General features: G+C 50.7%; 1 protein-coding gene across 1 annotated transcript in view; it reads right to left on the bottom strand.

Annotated features, from left to right (window-relative positions):
• Shank2 (SH3 and multiple ankyrin repeat domains 2) overlaps positions 1 to 27924 on the bottom strand; it is a 523081-nt gene that overhangs the window by 453317 nt on the left and 41840 nt on the right. The window contains exon 3 of the mRNA XM_029557122.1: positions 1564 to 1783. Within this exon, the coding sequence (XP_029412982.1) occupies positions 1564 to 1770 (207 nt within the window). The 5' untranslated portion in view covers positions 1771 to 1783. The remainder of the gene's footprint in view (positions 1 to 1563; positions 1784 to 27924) is intronic.

Consider the following 27924-nt stretch of genomic DNA (forward strand, 5'->3'; position numbering starts at 1 on the left):
CTTCACCCCGTCCCCCACTACCCCATCCCACCTCCCTCACCCCATCATCCCAAAGTGTATACCTCATCGCTTCTCCTGCTCTGTCTTTAACTGGCATCCCCTCTCCCCAGCCTAGAGTAGCCCCCTGGTACCCCAGACCCACAAAGCCCCAGGAGTGAACGCCACCCTCTCACAGGGACAGGAAGGTCAGGCTGGAGCACTTATCTCTGCTTTGAGCAGCTCATAGAGAGGCCCAGGGAGAGAAGAAGGAGGAAGGAAAAACACAGAAAAAGAGCAACCAGGCCCAGGAATCCTCCCGGAAGACCACATCTGCACACAGCACACAGCGCACAGCCATCCATCACGCCCAGCTTGCTTCTGCTTCCCCTCCCCCAAGCATAGGGACCAACCTCCAGGGGAAGCAAGCCCACAAACAAGATCCACAGGTACCCACTGGGTGGCCATCACAGCAAGCTGTGCCCTGGGGGTTGCAGGGACGTGACCAGAGTGGGAAAGTGAGGCACACTCAGACCAGACCTCACAACCCAGGATTGGGGAGCACAGGCAGTTCACATGCAGGACTGTCAGAGACCTTCCCCACTGGACACCATGGACCCTGCCAGCTGCTGTGCCCAATGCCTCTTAAAGACCATAAATGGCTCCTGTGGGCCTCAGTGCCCCTAGGCCCAAGGGTGGGAGACTTGACCTGGCAGCAGGTGCTTACTATGGTCTGGATGAAGCTTACATAGCTCTCCAGAGTCCCTGGATTCAAATTTAATCTCTATTGTGAAATAGTAAAATTGTGGCAACTGGGACTGCAGAGATGGCTCGGTGGTTAAGAGGGCTGGCTGCTCTTGCAGAGGACCTGGGTTTGGTTCCCGGCACCCGCGTGGTTGCTAACAACCATGTGAAGCTCCAGTTCCAGGGAATCTGACGCCCTCTTCTGGCTTTTATGGGCATTGCACATACATGGAACACATATGCATGCAGGCAAAACACTCATACACATAAAATAAAAATAAATAAATAACATTTTAAAGCATAGAGGTGAACTCTGACTGTGGTATTTGGAGGTTGGACTTTGGCCAGGAAATTGGAATTAGATGAAGTCAGCATGGGGGAGCCCACTCTTGAATTCTAGTGGTACAGGAGAGTAGAGAGAGGCCAGACGGACACATGCACACGTTCCCTGCTCTTTGGCTACGTCCTCCGGCACCCTGGGACTCTGTTAATGAGGAGCCCGCCACCAGCTGTAGCCCTTGACCTTGGACCCTCTTGGTTCCCAAAAACCAAGAGCCAAAATGAACCTCTTTTCTTTATAAAGTAATCTGCCTCGAGGTTTCATTATAGCAATGTGAAATGAGTAGGGAGTGATCAATAAATGCTGTGGGAAGGGAGGCGGCAGGAAGGGGGAGGGGCAAGTCTCACAGCAAGACAGGAGAATCCTGTCCGGACCTCTAACCCTGCAGGCCTACGGTGTACCAGAGGTACCCTCTGGCCACCACTGAAACCATGATGACTGTTAGCTAGACATGGACAGCGGAGGCCAGGACACAGCACACACTGCCATGCACGGGGGCTCACCGTCTGCTGCAGATCATGAATGACCACTCGGATCACCAGCGTGTTGCCCTGGTTCTCCTCCATCTTCGCACTGCTCGGCTTCTCTGTAGCAGCCCGGATGGTGTCATAGATGATCTCTTCTTTGGAGCTGTCTGACTCCGAGCCCACTGAATAGTCAGAGAAGCTCTGGGCCATCTCGTCCTCGCTGGATGTGGGGCTGCGTGGCATGGTGGCTGGATCTCTGTCAGGGAAACGGAAAAGGAGACTAAATGATGGGCAATGTGAAAATCAGAGAACCCAGGCCGGTGGAGACTGGTTCCTGAGCCTGCCAATGTGACTGCCAGTCCAGAGCCACTGGCGTGCTTGCGTATCAGATCCCAAAAGGTGACAAGAATTGTGCACCTTTGAGCCTGCGTAGAGGCAGCAGTCGGGGCCAGGACCAGGGCGGTCCCTTGCATTCTGGTCCTAATGCTGTGAAACCACTCTAAAGGAGTCCCAGCAGCTGCAGCTATGGCCACGGCTATGAGGATTCACCGGCTGGCCTCGGTGGCAGTTTGAAACCGCCCACGTAAGAGAAACAGCCACCTTTGGTTTTTCTTTGAGGACGGAGTGGCAGCCAGCAAGTTTACACTGTAATAACCCCCTGCTTCAAATGCAGAGCGGCGAGAGGCATCGGGTAAAAATAGCACAAAAGGGTGAGGCCAAGAAAGATCACCCGGATGAGAGTAAAGCAGGCTGAAGTCAGTCAGGGCTCCTGAGGGGCAGAGGCTGGGAAGGCCCCTTCCTCACTGCCAAGTGTGATAAGACCTCCACAGCAAAGACTGTGGCTGGGCTGCACACGGCTGTCCCCAAGCAGAGCTTCAGTGAGCATCAGGAGGACAGCAGCATAGCCAGGTTTGGTGGCCATGCCTCTCATGCCTGCACCTGGGAGGTAGAGGCAGGAGGATTTTGAGTTCTGAGTCATCCTCGGCTGCAGAGTGAATTTGAGGTCAGCCTGGGCTACATGAGACGCTATCTCAAAGAAACCAAAAAAAAAATTTTTTTTATGTGTATGAGTGTATTGCCTACACGTATGTGAGTGTAGCCGTGTCATGCAATGCCGAGGAAGTCAGAAGAGGGCTTCACATTCCCCTGGAACTGGAGTTAAGATGGGTTGTAGCTGCCATATGGGTGCTGGGAATCGAACCCGGGTCCTCTGCAAGAGCAATCAGTGCTCTTAACCACTGAGCCATCTCTCCAGCCAAATTTTTTTTAAAGAGTAAGATACCAACAAACCCCAGGAAAAGTCACCCAGGGTTAGTGACTGTGGTGGTACTACCCTCCATCTCTCAGGGTGGGTTGGATAATGCTGGCTTAAACCAGGGGTTCTGGGGACCTGGTGGAAAATGTGATATGGCAGACCAGCAGTTCCACCTGTACGAAAATTCTGTCAAGGCCCTGTGCATAGGAAAGGGTCTAGAAAACTCTGAGGAAGACACGTCACCCTCTTTACTCAGGTGCTGCCTGACCAAGCTGTGGTCTCTTCTGCCCACGGACTCTACACTTGTGAGAGTGAACGAGCTTCAGCTACCCGTAGATAACCCCAATCGTGATTCTGAACAAAGAGGGAGCAACCTGCAGGATCCAGACACTGGATTTATCTGGTTGGTCGACAGTGCTGTGGAGGGGATATGGACAAATTCACACAACATCACAGCAGGAAAGCATCCAATAGGAGGTTCGCCATCATGGACCATGGAGGCACCCCTCGGGAGTCTGAAACGGTTGCTAGGGCTCTGGCCCGTGTCATCACGTGCTTCCTAGAGAGGCCCAAGCTAGGAGGGCAGGTCTCAGACTGATGAAGCTGGAGGTCTGAGTGCTGGTGTCCTGTGGGTTGATTTGGTCTCTCTAGGTGAGAAACACTTCATGCAAAAAGGGAGGGAAAAAAGAAAGAGGGATAGAGCAACCATTACCTCCTACACACACCACGCACACCACACACAACACAACACAACACACACAACACACAACACACATCAAAACACAGACAACACACAACATGCACACCACACACAACACACACATCACAACACACATCACAACACACACGACACACCACACACACACACCACACACACCACACCACACACACACACACACACACACCACATGAACACCACACACACACCACACACACCACACCACACACCACACACACACACACACCACACACACCACACACACACACCACATGAACACCACACCCACACCACACACACCCACACACACACACCACATGAACACCACACACACACCACACACACCCACACACACACACCACACCACACACACCACACACACACACACACCACACACACACACACCACACACCACACACACACCCACACACCCACACACACACACACACACCACACACACCACACACACACACACACACACACACCACACCACACACACCACACACACACACACACACACACACCACACACATACCACATGAACACACCAGGCCACTCTGGCACAAGGAGTATTTTGAGCTAGGAACAACCGCACAGAAAGTGAGTGGGAGAAGACCTGCTTCCCCGCGTGCCTAGAGCTGTACGTTACTTCACAACGCTGCCCCCCTCCGGCCTCCAGAGAGGTCAAAGTCTACTTCCACAGCACCGCTGGCCTAGTGCTCTTGTCAGAAGAGCCAAGAGATGGGAGCAACCTAAAAGCCCCTCAACTGACAAGCAGTTAACAAAAAGGTGGTTCATTTACACAGTGGAGTTCTACTCAGCAGTAAAGAAAGATGAAATCATGAAATTTGCAGTAGATGGATGGATCTAGAAACTCTTACACTAAGTGAAGTGATGCAGACTCAGGAAAACTACGAATGTCCTTCATTTGTAGATCCTCACACCAAATCCTTAAAAACAAGTATCCCAGTCACCACCCATCAAAGAAGCTTCTTTTTCAATAGACGGAGATTATTACAGAGTTACACCACTGGTCACACACAGAGATTCTCTGTGAAATCCCAAGCCTAAGCGGCACATCCAGGATGCAACCTCTACACCCAAGGCTCACAGAACACAGAACAGGGATGAAGAGAGCACTAACGCATCTTTGAGTTCTCATCAATGAAGCTCCCTCGTGCAACAGAGGGCCAGGAACGCAAAAGGCCACAAATGGCCAAAACACAGAGAATAAGAGTCTGCAGAGTGTGGGTCCCTGGATGGGACTCCTATACTGAGGTCCACCCACCCAGGGTTCGGGGATGGTTGCAGAAGAGGGGTTGAAAAGATTGTAAGAGTCAGGGAGGAGGTGCATGACCGTACGGAAATAGTCCTACAGGCTCCTGGGACCTTCTCATAGGAACCTACAGCAATTACTGGCAGCTGATTACTGCTGGGTGAGGAAGAGCTGATCTTGAAGGGAGAGACTCTAGACAGGCTGACTAGACCCGGGTGGATGAACTTGCACTGAGGACATCTTGGGACACTAGCTTTACATAATAGGCCTTAACACAAATGATAGAACGTATGAACTCCAGTGGGGGCTATGGGAGGGTGCTAAAGGGGATGGGGGGAAGGGTGTAAAGATGATTTTATGTATGAAATACACAAAAATTCAATTAAAAAATCTTAAAAGCATCTACTTCCAGAGATTATTTTGACAGTCACCAACAAGGGAACCCACATGACAGGCTACACCGACCAGCCCTGACACATCACTCCTCCCTGAGTGAGCCACATTCCTGGCTCCCCGAGGAGACCAGCATTTCCTTCTTTTGTCATATGGCTCTGCTGAAGCTTCACGGTTCCTGTGTAGAGACGGTACCCAAGCCTGATCTAAACAAGTCTGAGTTCCTCTTTAAGAGACTTGTCTCAGGATGTGGGGATGTGGGTGCCGGTGGTAACAGCCTGCTTTTTTGTGTGGATCTGTCTTTTGTCATTGTTTCAGAGGGCCACAAGCAGAGAGCCTAGAACAGTGGTACAGTAAAAAGGGTTTCCTTCCCTAGGGAAGAGAGGAGGGGAGGCAGGGAGGGAGGGGGGGAGGAAGGGAGGGAGGGAAGGAAGGAAGGAAGGAAGGAAGGAAGGAAGGAAGGAAGGGTGATTGAGGAATGACAGATGGATGTGTGTGAGGGTGGATTGATAGGTGGACAGATGGGAGATGGATGGTTGCCTGGGTGGATATTTGCATAGATGAGAGATAAATATGTATGGGAAGATGACTGAGTGGATGGGTGGGTGGGTAGATGGATGGACAGATGGATATGAAGATGGATGGATGAATGGATGGATATGAAGGAGGAGAGATGGTGGATCGGTGGATGGATGGATGATGGATGGAGGGATGGGCAGACAGATGGGTAGATGGATGGATGGTGGATATGTGGATGGATGATGGGTAGATGGATGGGTGCATGGATGAATAAATGTGAGGATGGATGAATGGGTGGTTGGGTGAATGGATGGATCTGAGGGTGGATGGAAGATAGGTAGACAGGTGGATTGGTAGATGGATTACTGTATATATGGATGGATGATGAATGGATGATAGATAAATAGATGAATGGGTGGATGGATAGATGGATAAATGTGAGGATGGATGAATGGGTGGTTAGGTGGATAGGTGGATGGATGGATGGATATGGATGGATGGATGGATGGATGGATGTGAGGATGGATGTGAGGATGGGTGGAGAATAGGTAGACAGGTGAATGGGTAGGTGGATTATTGGATGGATGGATGGATGGATGGATGGATGGATGGGTGGATGGATGGATGGGTGGATGGATGGATGGATAGGTAGACAAGTAGATGGGTAGATGGATTACTACATACACAGATGGATATGAGGGAGGATGGATGGAAGGATGCATAATTATGAGAATGGATGAATCAGTGGTTGGGGAATGGATGGATCTGAGAATGGATGGAAGATAGGTAAACAGGTGGATGGGTAGGTGGATTATTGCATACCTGGACGAACTAGGAGAGAACTTTGGAAGTTGATTCTTTAATAAATAAGCCTGCATGAGGACTCTGAATATTCACCAAGGACATGACCCCAAACAGCTACTCAGATAATATTCAGAAATTACAAAGAGAAAACTATCTCAGGTAAGGAAGTCCAGGGATTCAAGTACAGTAAATAAAATCAAGTCACCTACTCTTGCACCAACTCTTGAGTAAAAATTGAAATTTTAAGAAATATCTTTTAGTTAAATAAGGACTTCAGGAAATAACATGTTGTTTTCAAAGGTAAATACGGACAGGATAGTAACAGAATATCCTGGATGGATGGAGGATGGATGGATGGATGGATGGATGGATGGATGGAGGATGGATGGATGGAGGATGGATGATGGATGGAGGATTGATGGGTGGATGGATGGATGGATGGATGGGTGGATGGATGGATGGTGGATGGATGGATGGTGGATGGATGGATGGATGGATGGTGGATGGATGGATGGATGAATGGATGGATGGAGGATGGATGGATGGATGGAGGATGGATGGAGGATGGATGGATGGATAGATGGATGGATGATGGATGAATGGAGGATAGACAGGTGGATGGATGGGTGGATGGAGGATGGATGATGGACGGGTGGATGGATGGGTGGATGGATGGGTGGATGGATGGATGGGTTGATGGATGGATGGATGGAGGATGGACGGTTGGATGGATGGGTCCATGGATGGATGGATGGATGATGGACGGGTGGATGGATGGGTGGATGGATGGATGGATGGATGGAAATTATGAGAATGGATGGAAGATAGGTAGACAGGTGGATGGGTAGGTGGATTATTGCATACCTGGATGGACGGATGGATAGATGGATGGATGGATATGAGGATGTATGGGGGAAGGGTAAACAGGTGGATGGGTAGGTGGATTATTATATACATGGATGGATGAGTGAATAGATGGATGGATGGATATGAGGATGGATGAAGGTGGGTAGACAAGTGGATGAGTAGGTGGATTATAGCATACCTGGATGGATGGATGGATGGATGGTGGGTGGATGGGGTGAGTGAGTGGGTGGATCTGAGTGTGCAAATGTTAAAAGAGAACAGAAAGAGGGAGGAAGGGATGACAGGAGGGTGAGGTGAGACGCACATCCCTAATAAGCTCTTCGTAATGCAAGGTAAATCCATGATCCATTCTTCACTCTGGTGGTCTGAGGGGATAACAATGTTCAGGGAGGTCTGAATGTTAGATGCGTTGGGTTTCAGGCCTTCGGTCTGGAATGCTCAACTCGTGGTGGCAATCAGGCACTGAGTCATTATTTTAACCAAGGTCTCAGGTTCTGAGGAAGCACGCACGTTTTCATCCTGGCTGACCAGGGACTTAATGTGGAGAGCTTCAACATGACAGCATGGCACCAGGAATTCTGATTTAACTGGCTCACCATAGATACTGCCATTTAAATCCTGCCAGGTAGCCTAACAGGCTGGCAGGTTGACAGCCAGGGCTCCTCATTAACCTTGAGTCAACCTTGTGGCTCTAACTTTTAAAGCCCAGTAGCTTCAGAGAGATCCAAGAAAACTCAGACCAGCTTTGAAGGAGGCATGTCTGCACTGCTTGGGATGGGGGAAGAGGGGGACATTCACCACTGTCAATGCAAAAGCACAACTCTCACCTCAAGAGTGACCATTGCCTGGGAGCACAGATTCGGGTTATCCCAAATTCCATATTCCAAAGTGGTAACAGTTTCATGAAGTTTTTATAGTAACGGAACAAAGAAAAGTCATAAATCAAGACACTTTTGGTGGAAACATTAAGTAGATGGTTAGGCAAAAGAGAAATCTCAGCTCCAGGCCTCAGACGCTGTCTGATGGCACTCAGCCCTTTGGTTAGTGGAAGCTGGTGGTCTGCTAAGTTAAAACATTCCAAAGGTTTTTATCTGTTAGTCACAGGACGTTAAGTCAGAAACAAAAGTGGCAAGGAGTGGCTATTTAGGGGGCTAAAGATGGCCCAAGATAAACAGTAATTAGGCTCTGGTCCTGGAACATTCTAAACTCTCCACAATCACTGAAGCTCCAATCAACTGATCACCCTTCGCAGAAGGTTCAGTTTTAAGATGCAGTTTTTCTGGGAAGTTCACACCACCCACGCAAACCCTAGGGGCATGGGATGGCTGATCCTTGGACTGGGATTTGCCACCCTGGGCTCCTGCTGTTAACGGTAAGTCGGTAGAAATCACAGAAAGTAAGGTTCGCCTAGTGCTGCCAGTTTCAGCGCCTAGGGGCCCGAGCTCTTAAAGTTCCCAGCTCTGCTGCTCTCCTTGAGATGGATCAGGTAAGGGCAAGCAATTCCACCAGACAGAGGCTCACTGGAGCTTGTGTCGGAGCACAAGGGAGCAGCGAAGGTTCCCAACCTGACTCGTTTAAGATTCACAGAGCAATGCCCAGAGAGGCACAGGCTCAGGAGTCCCCCGGAACATATGCACATACGCCTCGCCCCCAGGCAGACACCCAATGCATTCACACACTTAGACTCAGCATGCTATCTGTGGTGCACTGGGTTCCCCCTCACTAGGCTGGCTGTCACTCCTGCCACCCCAAGAGACTGCAAAGAAATCTCTTAGAAAGCATGACTGCCTGCTGGATCTTAGCGGTGTCAGCAGTGGAGGTGACAGTGGGCCGGTAGTGGTGACGGTGCTGAGTTGATGTTATAGCAGCAATGGCTCAGCTTGGCCCCATTCCGCAGGGGCTGCCCTGGGCTCGGCTCTAAGTTGGTGCACTGGGGTGTCTGCAGCACAGGATTGCCTGGACTCTCCATGGCCAAGGGAACACAGGGCTAAACAGAAATAAAGACATTCTAAGGAGACATTTGTGTCTCTCAATTTGACTATCAAAACAATGGACCCCAAAGATATGGGAATTTTCCCAGGAATTTCATGCTGAGAAAAGGTCCAGCCAGAGGGGGAGGGAGCTCGTCTCCTGCAAACCGATTTCTCACAGTTCCAAGGACTTGTCAGACCACCTTACAGAAAGCAGCTGCCGCCCAGACAGTGATGGGTGAGTGGTGGGCAGGACCCCTCCTGTATCAGGACTGCCCAGGTTGTATCCCTGACCGTTTGTCTAATTAAACTTCAGTCTCACTTCAAGACCCCAAAGATGGACTTGAGCCAGGGACGGGGGCGGGGGGGCGTCAATGGATCTCTGTCCCTCTTTCCAGTGTGGCCACACTGACTAACTCTCTTTTTTCTGCTATTAATTTGACTCTTTTCATTGGCTTATAGAGGGCTGAACCCACCTTGGGTCACAGGTTGTAAGCCCCCAAGTTCAGTATCAGACCCCATCACATATGTCACCTCAAATGTCCCCTAGCAGAATGATAGCACTAAAGGTGATCAGGACCCTGCTGCTAGCCTGTAGGAAAGGGATGGAGATGCCCCCACCACCATACACACGCGCGCGCGCACACACACACACACACACACACACACACATGCACATGCATACACACCTCAAAATCAGGCTAGGCTAAGCCTCCAGACAGTCTTGAGGCCCTGTGAGCCTGCTCAGGCTGTCCAGCAGAAGAACTCACCGCACAGCCCACCTGCTCGGCAGACACCATCAAGAGTCCCCCCACTGCAGCCCCGCAGCCTGCCAGGCTGGCACCCAGGGTCACCTTTCTGGGGATGGGCAAGCCATCTCCAAAGCAGCTATGTCCAAGTGAAAGAAGAAAACAAATTGTGTTCCCTGCCCTATCTCCTGGAGCCTTTCCTATCAACAGAGGTTAGTTTGGCTCTGAGAGGCTGGAGGCTGCGGGAAAGAACACAGAGCATTCTCTGGCACGAATGTGGCTGGTGGGGAACCAGTACAGCTGGGTTCCCGGGCATCCAGGTACAGGGTGAAGGCCGAAGCCTCCACTAGGGAGAGAGAGGACCCCTGTGCTCCACCTGTTCTAAGGATGGCAAGGACTGGGCCTTTCACTGGGGCCTTCAGCACCAGGACAGCATGTGGGCTGCTCCCTGTCAGCCCTGGAAAACAGGCACGAGAGAGCCCAGTGGAGTCTGCAGGACCCATACCCAATGCCAGCCTAGGGGGTAGATGGGATGCTCCAAGTCCCCACAGCTCTCCAGGGGGCACAGGGAGTGGCTTGCATTCCCCCCTAGCTGCCTGAAACTATACCCAATAGCTTGAAGCAAGCAGTCTCCATTTCCTCCCCTGATCCAGTTCCTTCCTCAAGCCCTTCCTAGTCTCGGATCTCTCTCTCTCTCTCTCTCTCTCTCTCTGATTGTATCATAGGCCTCTCTGATAGAACCAACACTGGTTCTTTCAGTATCTGATTTGACCCTGTCCAACCATCAATTGCAACATAGTGGACACTCAGTAGACACCTGCCAGACAGGAGCCCACAGGGCTAGTGGGAGGTGAGACACAGTGGGGGAGACACGGAAAAATCACAGGCCCAGAATCTGTTCCTGGTGGAGTGTCAGCTCGAGCATCCTAGCAGCAAGCCAGAACAGTACCCACCATCCCAGACCTGCAGGGACGCGTTAGTCAGGTTTAGACAGAAACGTGACATGCATCAGTGTTGGAAATACACTGTTTTAAAAGCTCATTTTGCAGGCCACAGGTGTCTGGGCTCATGAGCTGCTGGACTGGTCATAGGCCAGACCTATGAGAGTCTTTTTCCAGCATAAAGGAGGGTGGTGAGGGTGCTTGTACCAGGCCAAAAGCATAGTCTGATTCCAAGAACAAAACTGATAACACGAAGCAGGGACATAGTAAGGTACGGTTCCTGGGCTCCCCAGTCCAAACCATTATTCAAAACCTCCTCATCCACATGGACACACCACCGCACACCCTCACCCCGACTTTGGGGAGACAAGCATATAAACACGTACCTAAAAAGGGCCTCACCAGCCAAGTCTGAGGAGGCCCAGGGCTGGGTCTGGAACTGGGGTGATTGGAGGCCTGGCTGAGCCGCATCATCTGGCTCTCTGCAAGAGGGTGCTGGGATCCCAAGGCCAGAGATCCAACCTGGAGGGTCTTGACCCTAATAAGGAGCCTAATAAGGAACAGCAGACACCTGACTACCTGATGCAGACCTGGGCCGATGTGTAATGATTAACTCCTGGGCAGGGTGGAGGTCAGTGGGACACGTTTGCTACTCTCAGATCTGCAGCAAATAAGTCACTCCACACGTCCTGACTGGGAGCACAGGGCACATTTACACTAAATACCTATTTGTCCTTCACCCAACTCTCAAATAGACCTGGTGCCTTGTATTTGTCTGGCTCCATCCTGGGGAGCACAGACTGGCTTCGGTCCCTGGACCATCTCAGGGCCAGCCTACAAAAGAGGCCGCAGAGTGAGGGGAGGAACGGAAGACCGAGGGTACCCGCAGTGCCGGTGTCCCCAGGAAAAGCCAGTGCCAGGGCAGGGGAGGGAAGGTCACATGCCACCCAGCACCTGCCTTCAGTAAAACTATTCTCTCGGAAAGAAAAAGTGCAGAGCTGTGAAAGTCCCAGGTCTGTGAACCAGCGCACGCCTCTTGCACCAGCCCTGCCGGGGCAGTTACTAGGAAGGACAAAAGAAAATAACCAGTGAGAAGCAATTTCCATAAAAATGGGGCAGTTTGCTCCTAAAGAGCTCCGAGTGCCTAAAACCTGGCACTGGCTCATTAGTCGCCTTAAGGCCCCACGGACAGGTGCACCGTTTCCTGTTCGCACACTCACGGGGGCACGAAGACTGATCTGCACGGAAGACACACAAAATCCTCTAGGCAATGGTGGCTGAAGCCTTTGGAGATCAATTTCCAAAACTGAGGGGTCCCTAGGCTGACGTCCAGTTTAAAATGCACTGAGGTCTCAGTCCAAAGGGAACTCAAAACACAAACCGGGAGATGAGGGATCTTGTGACGGCTGATTTCTTCTGTGCATTCAAATGCTTGAAGTTTATTGGTTTTTAAAGCTGTGAAGCTTCCCTCCACAAACTGCCGCCAGGCCCTGTTCGGAGACTGAAACCCAGGTGAAGGTCACGGCCTCAAGGTAGAGGGCAGCCTCCCGGGAGACCCGCGGAACAGAAATCCAACGCGCTGTGAAGAGGACCGAGACGACAGGACAGGTCAAAGCCTGACCCACGCAGGGGCCAGGTTCCGTCAGGCAGCCTTGTCGGAGAGCTGCGCCCCTCCACCCCGTCTCCCCCCGCTTCTCCAAGAAGGCATCCCGCTCCACTTGCCCACGAGCGCAACGTGGGTGCCGCTGTGTGGCACCCCGTGTTAGGGCTGTGTAACCTTCGCCATCAACTTGAGGGAGTTAGAATCACCATGGAAACAAACCTCCGGTATATCTGAGGAGTTCCTAGACTAGGGTGAGACAGGCAGACCCACCGAGAGAGAGAGAGAGAGAGAGAGAGAGAGAGAGAGAGAGAGAGAGAAGAGAGAGAGAGAGAGAGAGAGAGAGAGAGAGAGAACAGAGAGAGAGAGAGAGAGAGAAGAGAGTTCACGTCCGTATGGTGTATGTGTTTGTATGTGTGTGGTATATGTGTATGTGTTTATGCATGTGTGTGGTGTGTGTGCCTGTGTGTTTGTGTGTGTGTGTTCTCGTCCATGTGGTGTATAAGTGTTTGTATGTGTATGGTGCACATGTATGTGTTTATGCATGTGTGTGGTGTATGTGTGTATGTTTGTGTGTGTGTTTTCACATCCGTGTGGTGTATGTGTTTGTATGTGTGTGGTGTACATGTATGTGTGTGGTGTACATGTATGTGTTTATGCATGTGTGGTGTGTGTCTGTATGTTTGTGAGTGTGTGTTCATGTCTGTGTGGTGTATGTTTGTATGTGTGTGGTGTACATGTATGTTTATGTATGTGTGGTGTGTGTTTGTATGTTTGTGTGTGTTCATGTCCGTGTGGTGTATGTGTTTGTATGTGTGTGGTGTACATGTATGTGTGTGGTGTACATGTATGTGTTTATGCATGTGTGGTGTGTGTCTGTATGTTTGTGAGTGTGTGTTCATGTCTGTGTGGTGTATAAGTGTATGTATGTGGTGTACATGTGTGTACATGTATGTTTGCGGTGTACATGTATGTGTTTATGCATGTGTGGTGTCTGTATGTTTCTGTGTGTGTTCACGTCCGTGTAGTGTATAAGTGTTTGTATGTGTGTGGTGGACATGTATGTGTGTGGTGGACATGTATGTGTGTGGTGGACATGTATGTGTGTGGTGGACATGTATGTATTTATGCATGTGCGGTGTGTGTGTCTGTATGTTTGTGTGTGTGTTCACGTCCGTGTGGTGTATAAGTGTTTGTATGTGTGTGGTGGACATGTATATGTGTGGCGTACATGTATGTGTTTATGCATGTGTGGTGTGTGTGTCTGTATGTTTGTGTGTAGGCCAGAGGTCAACATCAGATTTCTTCCTCTATTATTCTCCATTTTATTTTTCAGTATTTTATTATTTTTATTGTTTCATGTGTATGAGTGTATTGCCTTCATGCTCATGCATGTAAGTGCACCCATGTCATGCAGTGCCCGAGGAGGGTGGGATTCCCTAGAAATGGAGGTATGGACAGTTGTCTTCTGCAAGAGAAGCCAGTGTTCTTAACTGCTGAGCCATCTCTCCTGCCCCTCCATTTTTTTTTTTTTTTGGTCTTTTTGAGACAGGGTCTCCCTGTAGCCCCAGCTGGCCTGGAACTTGCTATGTAGACCAGGCTGGCCCTGAACTCACAGAGATCTGCCTGCCTCTGCCTCCCAAGTGCTGGGATTAAAGGCATATGCCACCACGCCTGGCTTCCATTTTATTTTTTGAAGCAGGGTCTCTCACTGACCCGGAGCTCACCCTTTAGCCCAGGCTGTCTGGGCAGTGAACCCCAGGGATCCTCCTGTCTCTGCCTTCCCTGCACTGGGATTACCAATGCATACCACCACATTCAGCCTGGAACGTTCCCAAGTGTCCATGGCAGGCTGTCCAAGCCCTGGCCCTCTTGTCCCTGCTGGCACAGGGACTTGCTAGACACATGACTGAGCTGTGGACCAGGCAGCACTGCCCCGGGGGAAGTGTTCGTGGCCTGTGGGTCATCAGGACATTTGCTTCTCTTCCATGAAGGCTTTACCTTGTGGACCGTCCTTCCTGGGCATGGTGGCCAGCTCTGCAGAAGCATTGGGTGATGGTCTAGGTGCTGGGGATTCAAACTCAGGTCCTCCTGCTTACACAGCAGGTACTTTACCCACTGAGCCATCTCACCAGCCCTGAAATACCTTCTTTATGATGGAACTGATTATAGGAAAACAAATTAAGTCATTTCCATTGAAGACCACTGCCTAAGGCAGATTCATTCTATTAAGAGTCTGGAGACTCCGGCTCTTGGGAAGGTCCTAGGTTAATTAGAATGAGGTAAGATGGTGCCCTCATCCCAGGAGCGTGCACCATCCATAAGTGATGCTGGTAATGGGCTCATCAGTGTGGTCACCACCGTCTTTCCTTGGCCAGAATCCAGGTGGCCTGGAACAGCGGCGAGATGCTTGCCAACCACTCCCCAGCATCTAGAGATCACAAGCTGTGTTTCTCCCTGAACCCTAGCAAGCTTCTGCCCTGACTTCTACTGCAAACAAGCCCCATGGTTTCTGGTTTTACTTTGGGTTGGCATGTCAGCTCCCTTACAGCAGAATTCAAGAGCTCTACACCCAGCACCTTGATCCCTTTTCTCACCCTCTTCATCGTGCACCTGGACCACCACCTGATGTTTCTGCAGGTCTGGCCAGCATGGTCAGGAAGGACAATCCACAAGGTAAAGTCTTGTCAGAAGAGAAGCAAATGACCTAACAACGCACAGGCCACAAGCTTCTTCACTGCAGTGCTGCCAGGTCCACAGCTCAGTCGTGTGTCCAGCAAGTCCCTGTGCCAGCAGAGACAAGAGGGCCAGGGCCTGGACACATTGCCATGGACACCTGGAAATAAGCTGTGCCTCCCCATCATATCCAATCTCCCAGAATTCATCACTCACAAATGCAGGCAATCAGGTAAACGAACACTCTGCTAAGGATTAGCAAAGGAGGAGTTCATTATTTTCAACATTATTTTCATACTCTGTCCTTTCAAATGGATTTGCATTCTCCCAACTTGAAGATTTCCTGGAGTGTGATCCTCAGGACACCTCCCCCAACCTCTAACGATTAAAGCTGTTTTCCAACACTCCTTGTTGGTAACGTTAAAACCACTCACAGTTTTCCTCTCTACACCGTACATTTTTCACATCTTTCTTCTCCACTTTTTGCTCTCTCTCTCTCTCTCTCTCTCTCTCTCTCTCTCTCTCTCCCTGTAAACCTTTAAATACACCCTCACTCAAGTTCCCAAGGACACACACTGTAGACCTGGATAAGAACAGTATCAGTAGCCATACCACAGCCTGAATGCTATTCTGTGATGAAAGTTCCTCTGCCAAACAAATTAGTCCTTGTTCTGGTTTGTCTCTCCTCTGCTGTGACAAAACACTCTGACCACTACCAAGTTTATTTGTCTTATATCTCCTGGCTCACAGTTCATCAGGGAGCCCAAGGTAGGAACTCAGATCAGGAACCTAGAGGCAGGAGCCGGAGCACAGGCCATGGAGGATCGTTGCTTACTGGCTTGCTCCCCTGGCCCCTGCTCAGCCTGCTTTCTTGTGCAACACAGGCCCACCTGCCCAGGGGTGGCACCACCCACAGTGGGCTGGGCCCTCCCACATCACTCAACAATCAAGAAGATGCCCTCAGACATGGCCACAGGCCAGTCCTATGGAGGCAATTCCCCAGTCGAGGCTCCCTCAAGCCAAGTGTGTCAAGTTGACGCTAAAGCTGTCCGGCACAGCAGCAAAGACACCCCAGTCCACATTGCATAGCTGGACAGGGGACGAGAGGTGGGAAAACAAACTTGCAGAAGAATAACCATCATGTTCTCATAAAATTTCATATGCAAATCAATACCACAGAGGGCCACGGCTTCCCTGATTTACAGGGAAACCACCCCCAAGTATGAAAGTGTGAATCACACTCTCAGGATCCAGTATGGCAGTGTTCTCTGGAAAGTTCCTCGGACTAGAAACAATCCCTGGTGGAGGGAAAGCTCCTGGACCCAGAAAGTTCTACAGAGAAGCTCCTTACGACCCAGGAAGTGTATCTTAGCACTCAGGCTTCACCGGGTCACAGGGATCCTTTCCCATCCGGGGTCTGCACACCTCTCCAGACTCAGCATCTCTCAACTCCCACCAGAAGAGCTTCCCTATGAAGCCGATGGTGACTTACACAGAAACCTGCAGCAGGTCCATGTGCAGAGAACAAGAGGCTGCAGAGTGCTCCTCCCTGAATAGGACCCCTAGATCAAACCTCTGCCTCCCGAGGGTCAGGGGTCATCATGGAAGAGGGGGCGGAAAGACTGTAAGAGGTAGCGGTGGTGATGACCACAGGGAAACAGGGTTTTCCAGACAGCTGGCCAGTTACTCATATGAACTCACGGCAGTGGTGGCAGCATGCACCAGTCCTATGCAAGCTCAAGCTAGAGAAAGAATCCCAGCATGGACACGGAGAAGAGGGTACGAAACCCCAACCTTAGCTGAGAACTACTGGCAATGGATGGCTGCTGGGACGGGGAGAGCCAATTTCGTTCAAGGATGGGACTCCTGGTAGGTTACCGAGGCTCCAGTGCGTGGACATTTGGGGACACAATTTACCTCTATATGCCCTATTATATACATAACAGAGCACATTATATCGGGCGGAAGACAGTAAGAGGAGGTGCAGATAGGGGAGGGGATCTAAATACCATCAAAATATATTGCATGAAAATCACAAAAATTCAATAAAAAAAAATTGAAAACAACCCAGAAGTCTCAGGATGTCCCTGAAACTGACCAGATGCATGGCCCCTCCCTCCCCAAGGTTATATGAGCAATCAAGTCTGTTAGAGAGGCCCAGACCAGCCAAGCTGTCTGCAAATCATTCAGAGGTTTCCAGCTTCTGTGAAGAGTCCCCCATGCTGGGGGGGCTTTGGTGATGCAGCTGTCCTTGAGTCATCTCTGCTCCTGTAATTCACCCCTCACCCACATTCTTATAAGGAATGACCTTAAGCAGTGACCTTGGCTGTGACAGAGCAGGGCAGGGCTCTACTCCAGGCCTAGAGGCCTGACCAGTCACAGTGTGACCCATCGGGTGAGACCCTGTGTAGAGTGGCCACCCACAGAGCTTCCACCACCATTGTCTCCATGCCAACGGTCATTTCCTTCAGGGCCTGGCAGGGCTGATGCACCTTCTAAACCACCATACTCAGAGCTGAGTTAAGAAGTCACTAAGTCCCAGGTTCCAGGCACATCACACAGCAGAACACAGAGCTATGAGGCTGGGGGGATGGCTTAGTCGGTAATGTGCTTGTCATGCAAGTGTGAGGACCTGAGTTCAGATTCCCAGAACCCATATAAAAAGCCAGGTATGGTGACAGATGTCTATAACCCTGGGTTGGGGAGGCAGAGACAGGAGAATCTCTGGGCTCACTGGTCAGCCAGCCCGTCCAGTGGATGAGCTCCAGGTCCAGTGAGAGACCCTCAAAAACTAAGGTGGAGTGAGTCAGAGGAGGACACCCAACGTTGACCTCTGGCCTCCACATGTACAAGCACAGACACACACACAAACTTGTATACACATACATATCACACACGAACTCATACACACACATATGTATCACACACAAACACAAATTCATACATACACATACATATCACACACATGAACTCATGCACACACATACATATCACACATATCTATACACACTAAAGAGCTCTGGACCTCAAGGGACATGAAGAAAACTGTGCTGACATTTTAACATCTAAAATTTTCAAACTGGGGCTGGAGGAATGGCTCAGTGGTTAAGAGCACTGGTTGCTCTTGCGGAGGACCTAACACCCACATGGCAGCTAACAACTGTCTGTAACTCCAGTTCCACAGGATCTGACATCCTCTTCTGACCTCTGAGGGCACTGCACAACACTGGGGCACTTACATACGTGCAGATGATACACTCATACACATAAATAAAAATTTCAAATCAAGTGTCTGAACTCTCACAGCTCTGCACAGAGGTCTCAATGCCTCTGAAACCCAGTGTCCACTCTGGAGGTGTAGGGCGGGCGCCCCTGAGGGACACAAAGGCGGGCGAAGCCTGAAGAAAGCATCTAGTCTTCTGAGTCCTGACTGCCAGGCACAGCCCTGTTTTTCCTTAGGTGGGACCACGGCTGCCTGACCTGCTATCATGCTAATGACCGTATTTAGGCCAGGGTGGTTTGTTTAATTCCTGTTATTTGGGACAGCTGCTGGAACCAGCGTCCTCTGCAAGATGAATGCCAATTTTCTTGTTTTTCTTCTTTCTTCAGAGAGGTTCTCGATGGAACCCTAGACAGAAAGTCTGGGAAGTTGAAAGCTCCCAAGCCCACCTCTCCACATGGGAGTGTCCGGCAGATGCCCCAGGAGGTGCCCCTAGCCAGCCATGTGCTGGGTCCTTGACTGTCAGGCTCCTAGGATACAACACAGTTCAGGAACCTCCACGCTCAACAGCCTCCTTCCTTCACCAGCTGTGGCCTGATGAGGGAAGTTCAAAGCCAAGTCTGAGCCAGTTCTAACGTCTCCTTACGTGGCCTGGTGGGACCATAGGGAGGACCACGCCCCTCCTCCCAGCCAAAGACCTCTCTACTCAAAGTCCTGTGCACTTTGCCTGCCTTGCCTGGGGATGCTCAGCCCCACCTGAGCTCCCACCCATCCTGCCTTGGAATCTGGGAATGGCTGGCCTTCAGATGCCCTTGAGAGATGCTATATTACTTTGCTTGTTAACCCTGACACAAGCCACTTAGAGATGGAAGGGTTTGTCTGGCTCACAGTCTGAGGGCGCAGTCCATCATGGTGGGAAGGCACCGGGCAGGAGCATGAGGCGGCTGGTCATGTTGCATCCACAGTCAGGAAGCAGAGAGAGATGCATGCTGGTGCTCAGCTCACATCCTCCTTTTTATTCAGGTCAGGACCCCAGCCCATGGGATGGTGCCCCCCACATTCAGGGTGGGTCTCCTCAGTTAACCTAATCTAGAAGCTCCCTCAGACATGGTCACTGTTCTGTGTCCTTGGTGATTCTAGATCCTGTCAGGTTGACAATTAACAGTGCCCATCACAGGAGTCACTGGCCTTCTGTCCTCTGCTGGACTCAGGTGAATGGCAGCTCTCCTGCCTCGTCCAACGCCATGTGTAAGCAGGACAACATGAACGAGCACCACCACAGATCATGTGGGATCTGCTCCTCCCTTTAAGGAGGCCCCTGCCAAGGACAGGGTGACAGTCAGTCTGGGGATGCCTCACCCTAATGAAGGGTGAGGCACTGAGTTACCTTCTCCCCTATGTCTTTGGACATAAGGTGACAGTCTGTCCAGGCAGCTTGTGGATGGTTCCGTGAAGCCCCTAAAGTCAGAAGACATTTAGAGACATTCCTAAAGTCAGAAACCCTGAGGCAGATCTGAGCAGCACAGTTCTTAGGGAAGACACCAGCCAGCTTCAGTCTGCCTCCATGTCCCTGGCTCTCACACGCACATACTCATCAACTCATATCAAAAAATTCGAGGAGGGGTTGGGGAGATAAAGTGCTTGCCATGAAAGCATGAGGATTTGAGTTCAAACCCCCAGACCTCATAGAAAGCCGGGTGTGGCAACAGGGGTTTGCAATCCCGCATTCCTATGATGAGATGGAAGGGTAAGACAGGAGAATCCTTGGAAGCGTGTGGGCTAGCCTAGAGTATGCAGCAGTAACCTCAAACAAGGTGGAAGGAAGGACTGATCCCAAGGTTGTCCTCTGTCCTCCATACATATACCATGGCATATGTGCACACACACACAGACACGTACACACGCATGATAAAATAAATATTGGTGGAGGACCCGGGGAGATAACTCAGTAAAGTGCTTTCATACAGCATAAGGACCGAGTTTGATACCTGAACCCACATAAAAAGTCCAGCATGGTTAGATGTGCTTATAATCCCAGCACCGGGGAGGCGGGAACAGGCAAATCCATGGGGCTCCCTGGCCAGCCATCCTAGCAGAATCGGCAAGCCCAGGTCCCAGTGAGAGATCCTGTCTCAGAAAAAGCAAGGTGGACAGCTCCTGAAGAACAACGCGTGATGTTGACCTCTGGCCTCCAAACATGTGAGCACATATATGTATACACATACGAACAAACACATGTACACACAAACACACATAATTAAATAAAAAATGGTGAGACGGCTCAGTGGGTAAGAGCACTGACTGCTCTTGCAGAAGAGCTGGGTTTGATTCCCAGCACCCACATGGCGGCTAACTCTGCCCACATGGTCCATAACTCCACTTCCAAGGGATCCAACGCCCTTTTCTGACCTCCTCAGGCATTGCACAACACGGGTGCACTTACACACATGCAGGCAATAGAGCCTAGAAACATTAAGAAAAACAAAGGTTAGTGAAGAAGTTGTATCTGTACCCAAAGTGTTGCTTCAGTTTTTTTCCTTACAACCTGAACAACACAGACCGCTGTCTACATACTAGGTACTGTGTACTGGGTAGCCTAAGTCATCATGCCTTAAAGCAAATGAGAAGGGAACAGAGGTTAGAGATAAACACTGCGTCATCTTATAGAGGGGACCTGAGCAATACAAAATTGGAACCCATCTGTCATGGTGCTTTGAAAATTTTCACCCTGGGGCACTAAGCAACATCTACTGGTTCCTCACAGGGTCCCAGAGAAAACCAAAGTTCAATTCCACCACAGTTCATCTAGGAAACAAGTGAGTCTATTAGGCTTACTTACAGAGCATATGAGAGATTACAAGCCAGAGCAGCACACTGGAGGGTCTGCACAGACAGAGCCCCCTCCCCTAGTCCTTCCCTAGCCCCTCCCCCGAGACCCTGAGGCCACACGCAGTTAAGGCAGAATTGCATACAACTGGTTGGAAGTGACTGGATTCCCAGGTGAGGGTCCCATGGCTCACACAGTCCCTCCTGCTATGAGGGAGCATCAGTCGCCAACAAGTCAGCTGGGATGGTGTTTCTCAACAGGCCCAGCTGAGCCCATGAAGACAGTGTCTGTCTGGCTCAGAGTATGGTGCCAAACAGCACACGGCTTCATGGGATGACTGACAGAATGCTGAGATGTGTCTTTCCCCAAGTTCTTGGCAACTCGGAGCTGTCTACCATTCTAGAAGATTCAGTATTCACCACAGTCTTCTGTGGCATTTAGGGGACCAGTTGACAAGTGTTAAAAGATAAACTGAGGCACAGTAAGTTTTTTTTTAAGAATTTATTTGAGGGGCTGGAGAGATGGTGATTCAGTGGTTAAGAGCACTGACTGCTCTTGAAGAGGACCCAGGTTCGATTCCCAGCACCCACACAGTAGCTAACAACCATCCATAACTCCAGTTCCAGGGGAATCCAGTGCTCTCTTCGGATCTCTGTGGGCACTGCACGACACGGGTGCACTTACACACATGCAGGCAATACACTCATACACATAAAATAAAAATTATAAAATATTTTTGAAAAGAATTTATTTGAACAAACCGCTGTTCATAAATCATGAAGCACCAAACTAAAGGTGGTTTCGGACACGCCCACAGGCCAACCCAATGTTGGCAACCCTGAGACTCCTGTGACTCCTTTGCAAGTGGCAATCCTGAGTCTCACTGAGACTCCTTTGCAAGTGATTCCAGATTGTGTCCAGTTGATAGTTAAAACTAACCAGCACAGAAGAGGTTTATATAGCACGAACCCAGGGGTGAGGCCAAAGGCCTGACGGATCAGTCTCCAATCTGCAGTTGCGTTATCTAGTCTGTCCCTCGTAGCCCAAAGTTGAGGTGGGTTGAGGGAGTTACATGAACAAGAAATGGTTCAAATTACCAAATTAGCACTGAGCTCCTGCTTGCAAATCAGCAAGGTCAAAAATCACCACAGGCCTCACTGGGAGGCCTGCTTGGGATTCTTCACATCTGTTTGCATTTTAATTGGCTTCAAATTTACTTTGACGATATAAAACAATACACAGGACTCTAAAATGTGCATATACCTGTCTAGGTAGACTGTGTACAGAATAGCACTCGATGTGTTAGTTGTTTTTCTGTTGCTGTGATAAAACACCATGACCACAGCAACTTATAGAAGGAAACGTTTATTGGGCTTATAGTTTCAAAGGGATAAGCGTCCATGATGGTCTGTGTGGGTGGGGAAGTGGGAGGCACAGGAAGCGGAGGGAGGAAAACTTGGAGTGGGAATCAGGCCTGTGAACTCCCAGAGTCTACCTCCGGCATGGCTGCACCTCCTGGGGGTTCCGTGGCAGTGCCCCCAACTGGGGACCAAGTGTTCAAACACTTAGAGTCTATGGGGGACAGTTTCATTCAAACCACCACAGACTCTTTGCTTATTTGAGTGGCAGAACGAATTCATTTTATGTTTATAAAACATCCCCATGAGCTCTCTCTTTATGAGGGATAATCCTACTGGGTCAGGGTCCCGACCCCAGGAGCTCTCTACTCTCTCTCTCTCATTATGAGCACACTAGTCCTATTGGGTCAGGGGCCCAACCCCATGAGCATTCTATTGTCTCTCATTATGAGGATACTACCTTGGGTCAGGGCCCCATCATCATGAGCCCATTTAATCTTACTACTTTTGAGGTCTTGTCTTCCCATATAACTATACTCACAATCAGGGTTTTAAATGGACACTTTAAGGGGACACACCCCCAGTTCCAGGAAGGCCCGCCTCTGAGTCTGAGATCCCTTAGGACAGCCTGCCCTAACAGGGCTGCAGTGGGGGTTGGTGAGTGTGATGGGTTATCTCTACCTGAGGGGTCAGCTGACACAAGCTTCACAGCCCTGCACCATCCTGTGATGTGCCGAGTGAGCAACCCAAGTTCGTGAATGACCAGCGGGATTTCAGCCCCGCAGACACTCCAGCTCAAAGGAGCCACTCCCACCATGTCATCCCTGAAATGCCCCTTTCCCTCCCAGTCTCACCCAAGGTGTTTCCTCTGCAGGTGAGGAGACCCAGGGGCCCCAGCTTGGAGGAGCGTCTCCCTTCAGGAAAAGCCCCGGGCATTTCCACAGGCCTACCTCTGGGCAGAACTTCCCCACAGCCACCCCAACAGTTCACACCACAGCACTGCACGCTGCCCACAGCTACATGACAACTCCAGTGGCCCAGAAGGTGGTGCCCCTCGTGCACAGCAAACCTCTCCCAGAGCCCTATACTGCAGGGAAGTGGTAAAGTCACCCAGCACCACAAACTCGGAATCCATCAAGACACTCCTCCACGCTACAGTCCCAAGGGCCCCGGCCTCCTGGGAAATGGCGGGTGGGGGTTGTGCAGTGAGCATCTTGCCTGCAGCCCAGCCCCACCCTGCTGCCTCCCTCAGTCCTGGGAAGGCTCACCTCTGAATCGGAGACCTGGGTTCAACTCACTTCACAAAGGGATCCATCAATCTAGTAGGTCTATTTTGGGGGCCGCTGGTCTTTTATAGACTTCAGTGACAGTAAAAGACAATCTCTCTCCACCCAGTGGAAAACACGATGACGAGGAGGATGGGTCTGATGCCAGAGCACCTGTCTTTTGGCTACAAGGGGGAGGGGGGGCTGAGGTGACCCTGCCAACTTTGGAGGCCAGCATGAAAGGTGAAGTCTTCAGATGCCCATGCAGCTGACGGTGGCCCCGGCCCCAGGACCCATGCCACATCATGAACCACAAGAGTGAGTTCCTCCTCCGGGAGCCCCTTGAGCTACTGGCACAGGAAGCCAATGGTGGATCTCCTCCCTATACCCAGCCAACACCCACGACTGAGGGGCCCCACTGTAGCCATTAAACTTCTGTCCCAAGAAAGGATCATTCCAGAAAATGATGACCTTGGAGGAAACAGGAACCACTGTACCCCCAGTCCTGGAGGGGACCCAGGCCTGCTTCTGATACCTTCATTTCGAGATTCTCACCTCTGGATCTGTAGGAACAGAGGTCTTCATGGCTTTCATCCCCTCATCTGGTTCAGTGGCCACAGGAAATGAAAGCTCGTGGACCACATTTCTTGCCTCAGCCCCTGAAAAACTACTCCTCTCGTTTCTCCTTGGACAGCACAAAGCACACTCTCATCCGACCATCTCCTCAGAGTGAAAGCAGACACTTAGATTGCGGATTGTTAGAAAAACCCAGGGTAAACTACAAACTCACCGAGTGCCCAGGAACAGACTTTAGGGCTACATACACGGGTATCGGTGCTGGACCATCCTGGAGCCGTGAGGACTCAGTGACTGCCCCTGCCTTGGGCTGGGTGTTCCTTCTGAGTCCTCTCCTCTCTGCCCTCCTCCCGTCACACAGATCACGTGCCATGCCTTCCCTGCCCCCCTCTGCAGCGACAAGGCCCCCACACAGGACGCTGCAACAGGTTATGTTGCATCTGCGTGGTCTGCATTTCCCATGTCTCTGTCCTGAGGGCAGGGATACGGCCTGCGGCATCACCAGAGCTCCCTGGGCAGCTGGTCCAGTTCCAAGGACTTTTAAGAGCGGAGGAGGCAACAGCCAAGGTGGGCATTTGAACACACCAGGCAGGCCAGGCTTCTAGGAGACACAGACCCATGGAGTTTGGCCATGGAGGCAGTGGGAGGGGACTGATCCCTCAAGGCACTGCAGCAGGACATCACTGGTTGGCAAGGAGGAAGAAGGAAGGCCGGTAGGTCCAAGAATCACAGGGGTGGGCTGGGAGCCAGGGGTGCTGGGTTGGGAGAACCTCCCACCTGACACCAGTAAGTTCAAAACCCTTGAAAAACCACCTGCTTTCAAACTGCAGGGCAGTGATGCAGAAAGGGGGGCACACTCTGGATTATTCATGATTTCTCCCCAGTTCCCTTCAGGCACGAAAAACGGCTCCGGAGTGGAGGTGGTGGGTTAAAAGCACAGAAAGGCTAAGGTGGTACGGACAGAGGACAACAGACCTGGCAGCCGCATCCCCTCAGCCCCAGGTGTAGTAACATGCTCAAGGTGTACAGTTGACAAACCCCGCCAGGCCTGGGAAGGAGCCACTAAAAGCAGGAGTGGTCGAAGTACACACCAGACTCGTACCACTTGGGACAGCACCTGCCCCAAGGTCAGACAGGAACCTCGGGACTCATGGATATGGAGCACACAGAAGAGCTCTGCCTCCATGGTCCCTCAGGACAGGCCAAGGCTAACCACTGCCACTGTCCCACACTCAGCAAGGCCTGCTGGATGGAGCTGTGTTAAAACCAAATTCAGAAGTGTTCAGAGCCTCTAAGATAAAGGTCAAGATTCACAATGTTTACAAATAAAAAAACTAATGAGTTAATACAAAGATCAAAATGTACTGGGTGTGCAAAGACACATACGCAAACTGGGAAGAAATGATACATCTTTGATTGGCAGACACACTGGTTCTTGTAAACAAATATATTCACCTGAATCCTTGAAAGAGCCCACAGAACAAGTGCTAGATTGTCCTGGTTCTATCCTGTTGCTGGGACAAAAATATCCTGACTGTGCTGGACAGCGTTAGCATCAACTGGACACACCTGGGCTGAGGGAGCCTCAACTGGGGAATTGCCTCCATTGGACGGGCCTGTGGCCATGTCTGAGGGTCATCTTCTTGATGAGTGATGTGGGAGGGCCCAGCCCACTGTGGGTGGTGCCACCCCTGGGCAGGTGGGCCTGTGTTGCATAAGAAAGCAGACTGAGCAGGGGCCAAGGGAGCAAGCCAGTAAGCAGCGTTCCTCCATGGCCTGTGCTCCAGCTCCTGCCTCCAGGTTCCTGCCCTGAGTTCCTACCTTGGGCTCCCTGATGAACTATGACCCTGAGATGTAAGACAAATAAACCCTTTCCTCCCCAAATTGGTAGTGGTCAGAGTGTTTTGTCACAGCAATGAAGAAACAAACCAGGACACTGACAAAAAGCAACTTAGGAGAGAAAGGGTTTATTTTAACAATTCCCTCACCGAGACAAAGTCGAGGAGGCCGGAACTTGAAGCAGCTGGTCACACCCACAGTCAAGAGCAGAAACATGAGTCACTGGAGAAATGGCTCAGGGGCTAGAGCACTGGCTGCTCTTGCAGGGGACCCAGGTTCAGTTCCCAGTACCCACATGGCAGTTAACAACCGTCCAAAACTCCAGTCCCAAGGGACCCAACGCCCTCTTCTGACCTCTGCAGGCATTGCATGACACAGGTACAGTTACATACATGCAGGCAATACATGCATATATATAAAATAAAAATAATAAATAAAAATAAAATACAGTTCATTACTTAAACCCAAGGGCTGGTGCTTCCCACAGTGGGCAGGCCTTCCCACGTTCAGCAATGTCAAGGCAGACATGCCCACAGCAGCTCTGGACAATCCTTCCCTGAGGCTGTGTCAGGTCGACAATTAAACTAGCCATTAAAGCAATTCTAGGAAGACTTGAGAACACAAGATGGGGAAGCTACTTAGTAATTGCTTTATTTTCCAGAGGCAGCCCAGGCTGGTTTCAAACTCCTGGCAATCCTCCAGCCTCAGTCTGCTGAAGGCTGGGATCACATCATGAGCTGCATTTCTAGACACTCCTTGAGTGTCCCTAATCTGAAAAGTCTACACCCAAAGTTCCAGAGGCCCAAATCATTCAGCTTGGTGATGTTTTGGACTTCAGATTTTTGGACTAGGGAAACTCGATGAGTAAAACCTGCACCAAGTATCCTAAAATAAAATAAATTCAAAATAAAAATGAAAAATCCTCAAACCCTGAACACTTCCAGTCCTGAGGAAAGCTCAGCCTACAGTTGCAATGAACAATTGAAAGTTGACATTTTAAAACAAAACCATTTATAAAAAGCAATAGAAATTCGATATGGGGCATGCTGGGAAAAAATGCTGAGATGCAAAAAATTGACACAGAAAAATGGCCATGGAAACCCACCTCCATCTGCGCCACATCGGCTCCACAGGAGGAGACCAGACACGCTGGAACATCCCACCCTGCCCTCCACGTCCTTGTAAACCTCCACGCAGCGGCCTCACGAACAGTGTTGAAAGCAGAGACCCACAGATGCCAAGATGGTGAGACCGACAGACGCGGGCTCAGCCCCAAGCAAGGCCTCTGTGCCAGCCGAGTAAGGCCCAGGGGTTATCACGGAAGGGGAGACTGAGGTAAGAGTCAGAAGTGGGGAAAAGGGCAGCCAAGTCCCACCCTCCAGACACAACGCGGTCAGTGAATCACCCGTTCACAGCAGGCCCACTCAGTCAGTCATGGATGGGGCGCTACCCCGAATTGATAAGCCATAGGCTCCTGGTGGGCTCTTGGAGAAGGGGAACCATCATCTTCAGCTATGAGCCACTAGGCTGCCATGGCCACTGAT

Source organism: Nannospalax galili, unplaced genomic scaffold (genome assembly GCF_000622305.1).
Source record: "Nannospalax galili isolate Female #2095 unplaced genomic scaffold, S.galili_v1.0 scaffold1307, whole genome shotgun sequence".
Classification (NCBI taxonomy): Eukaryota; Metazoa; Chordata; class Mammalia; order Rodentia; family Spalacidae; genus Nannospalax; species Nannospalax galili.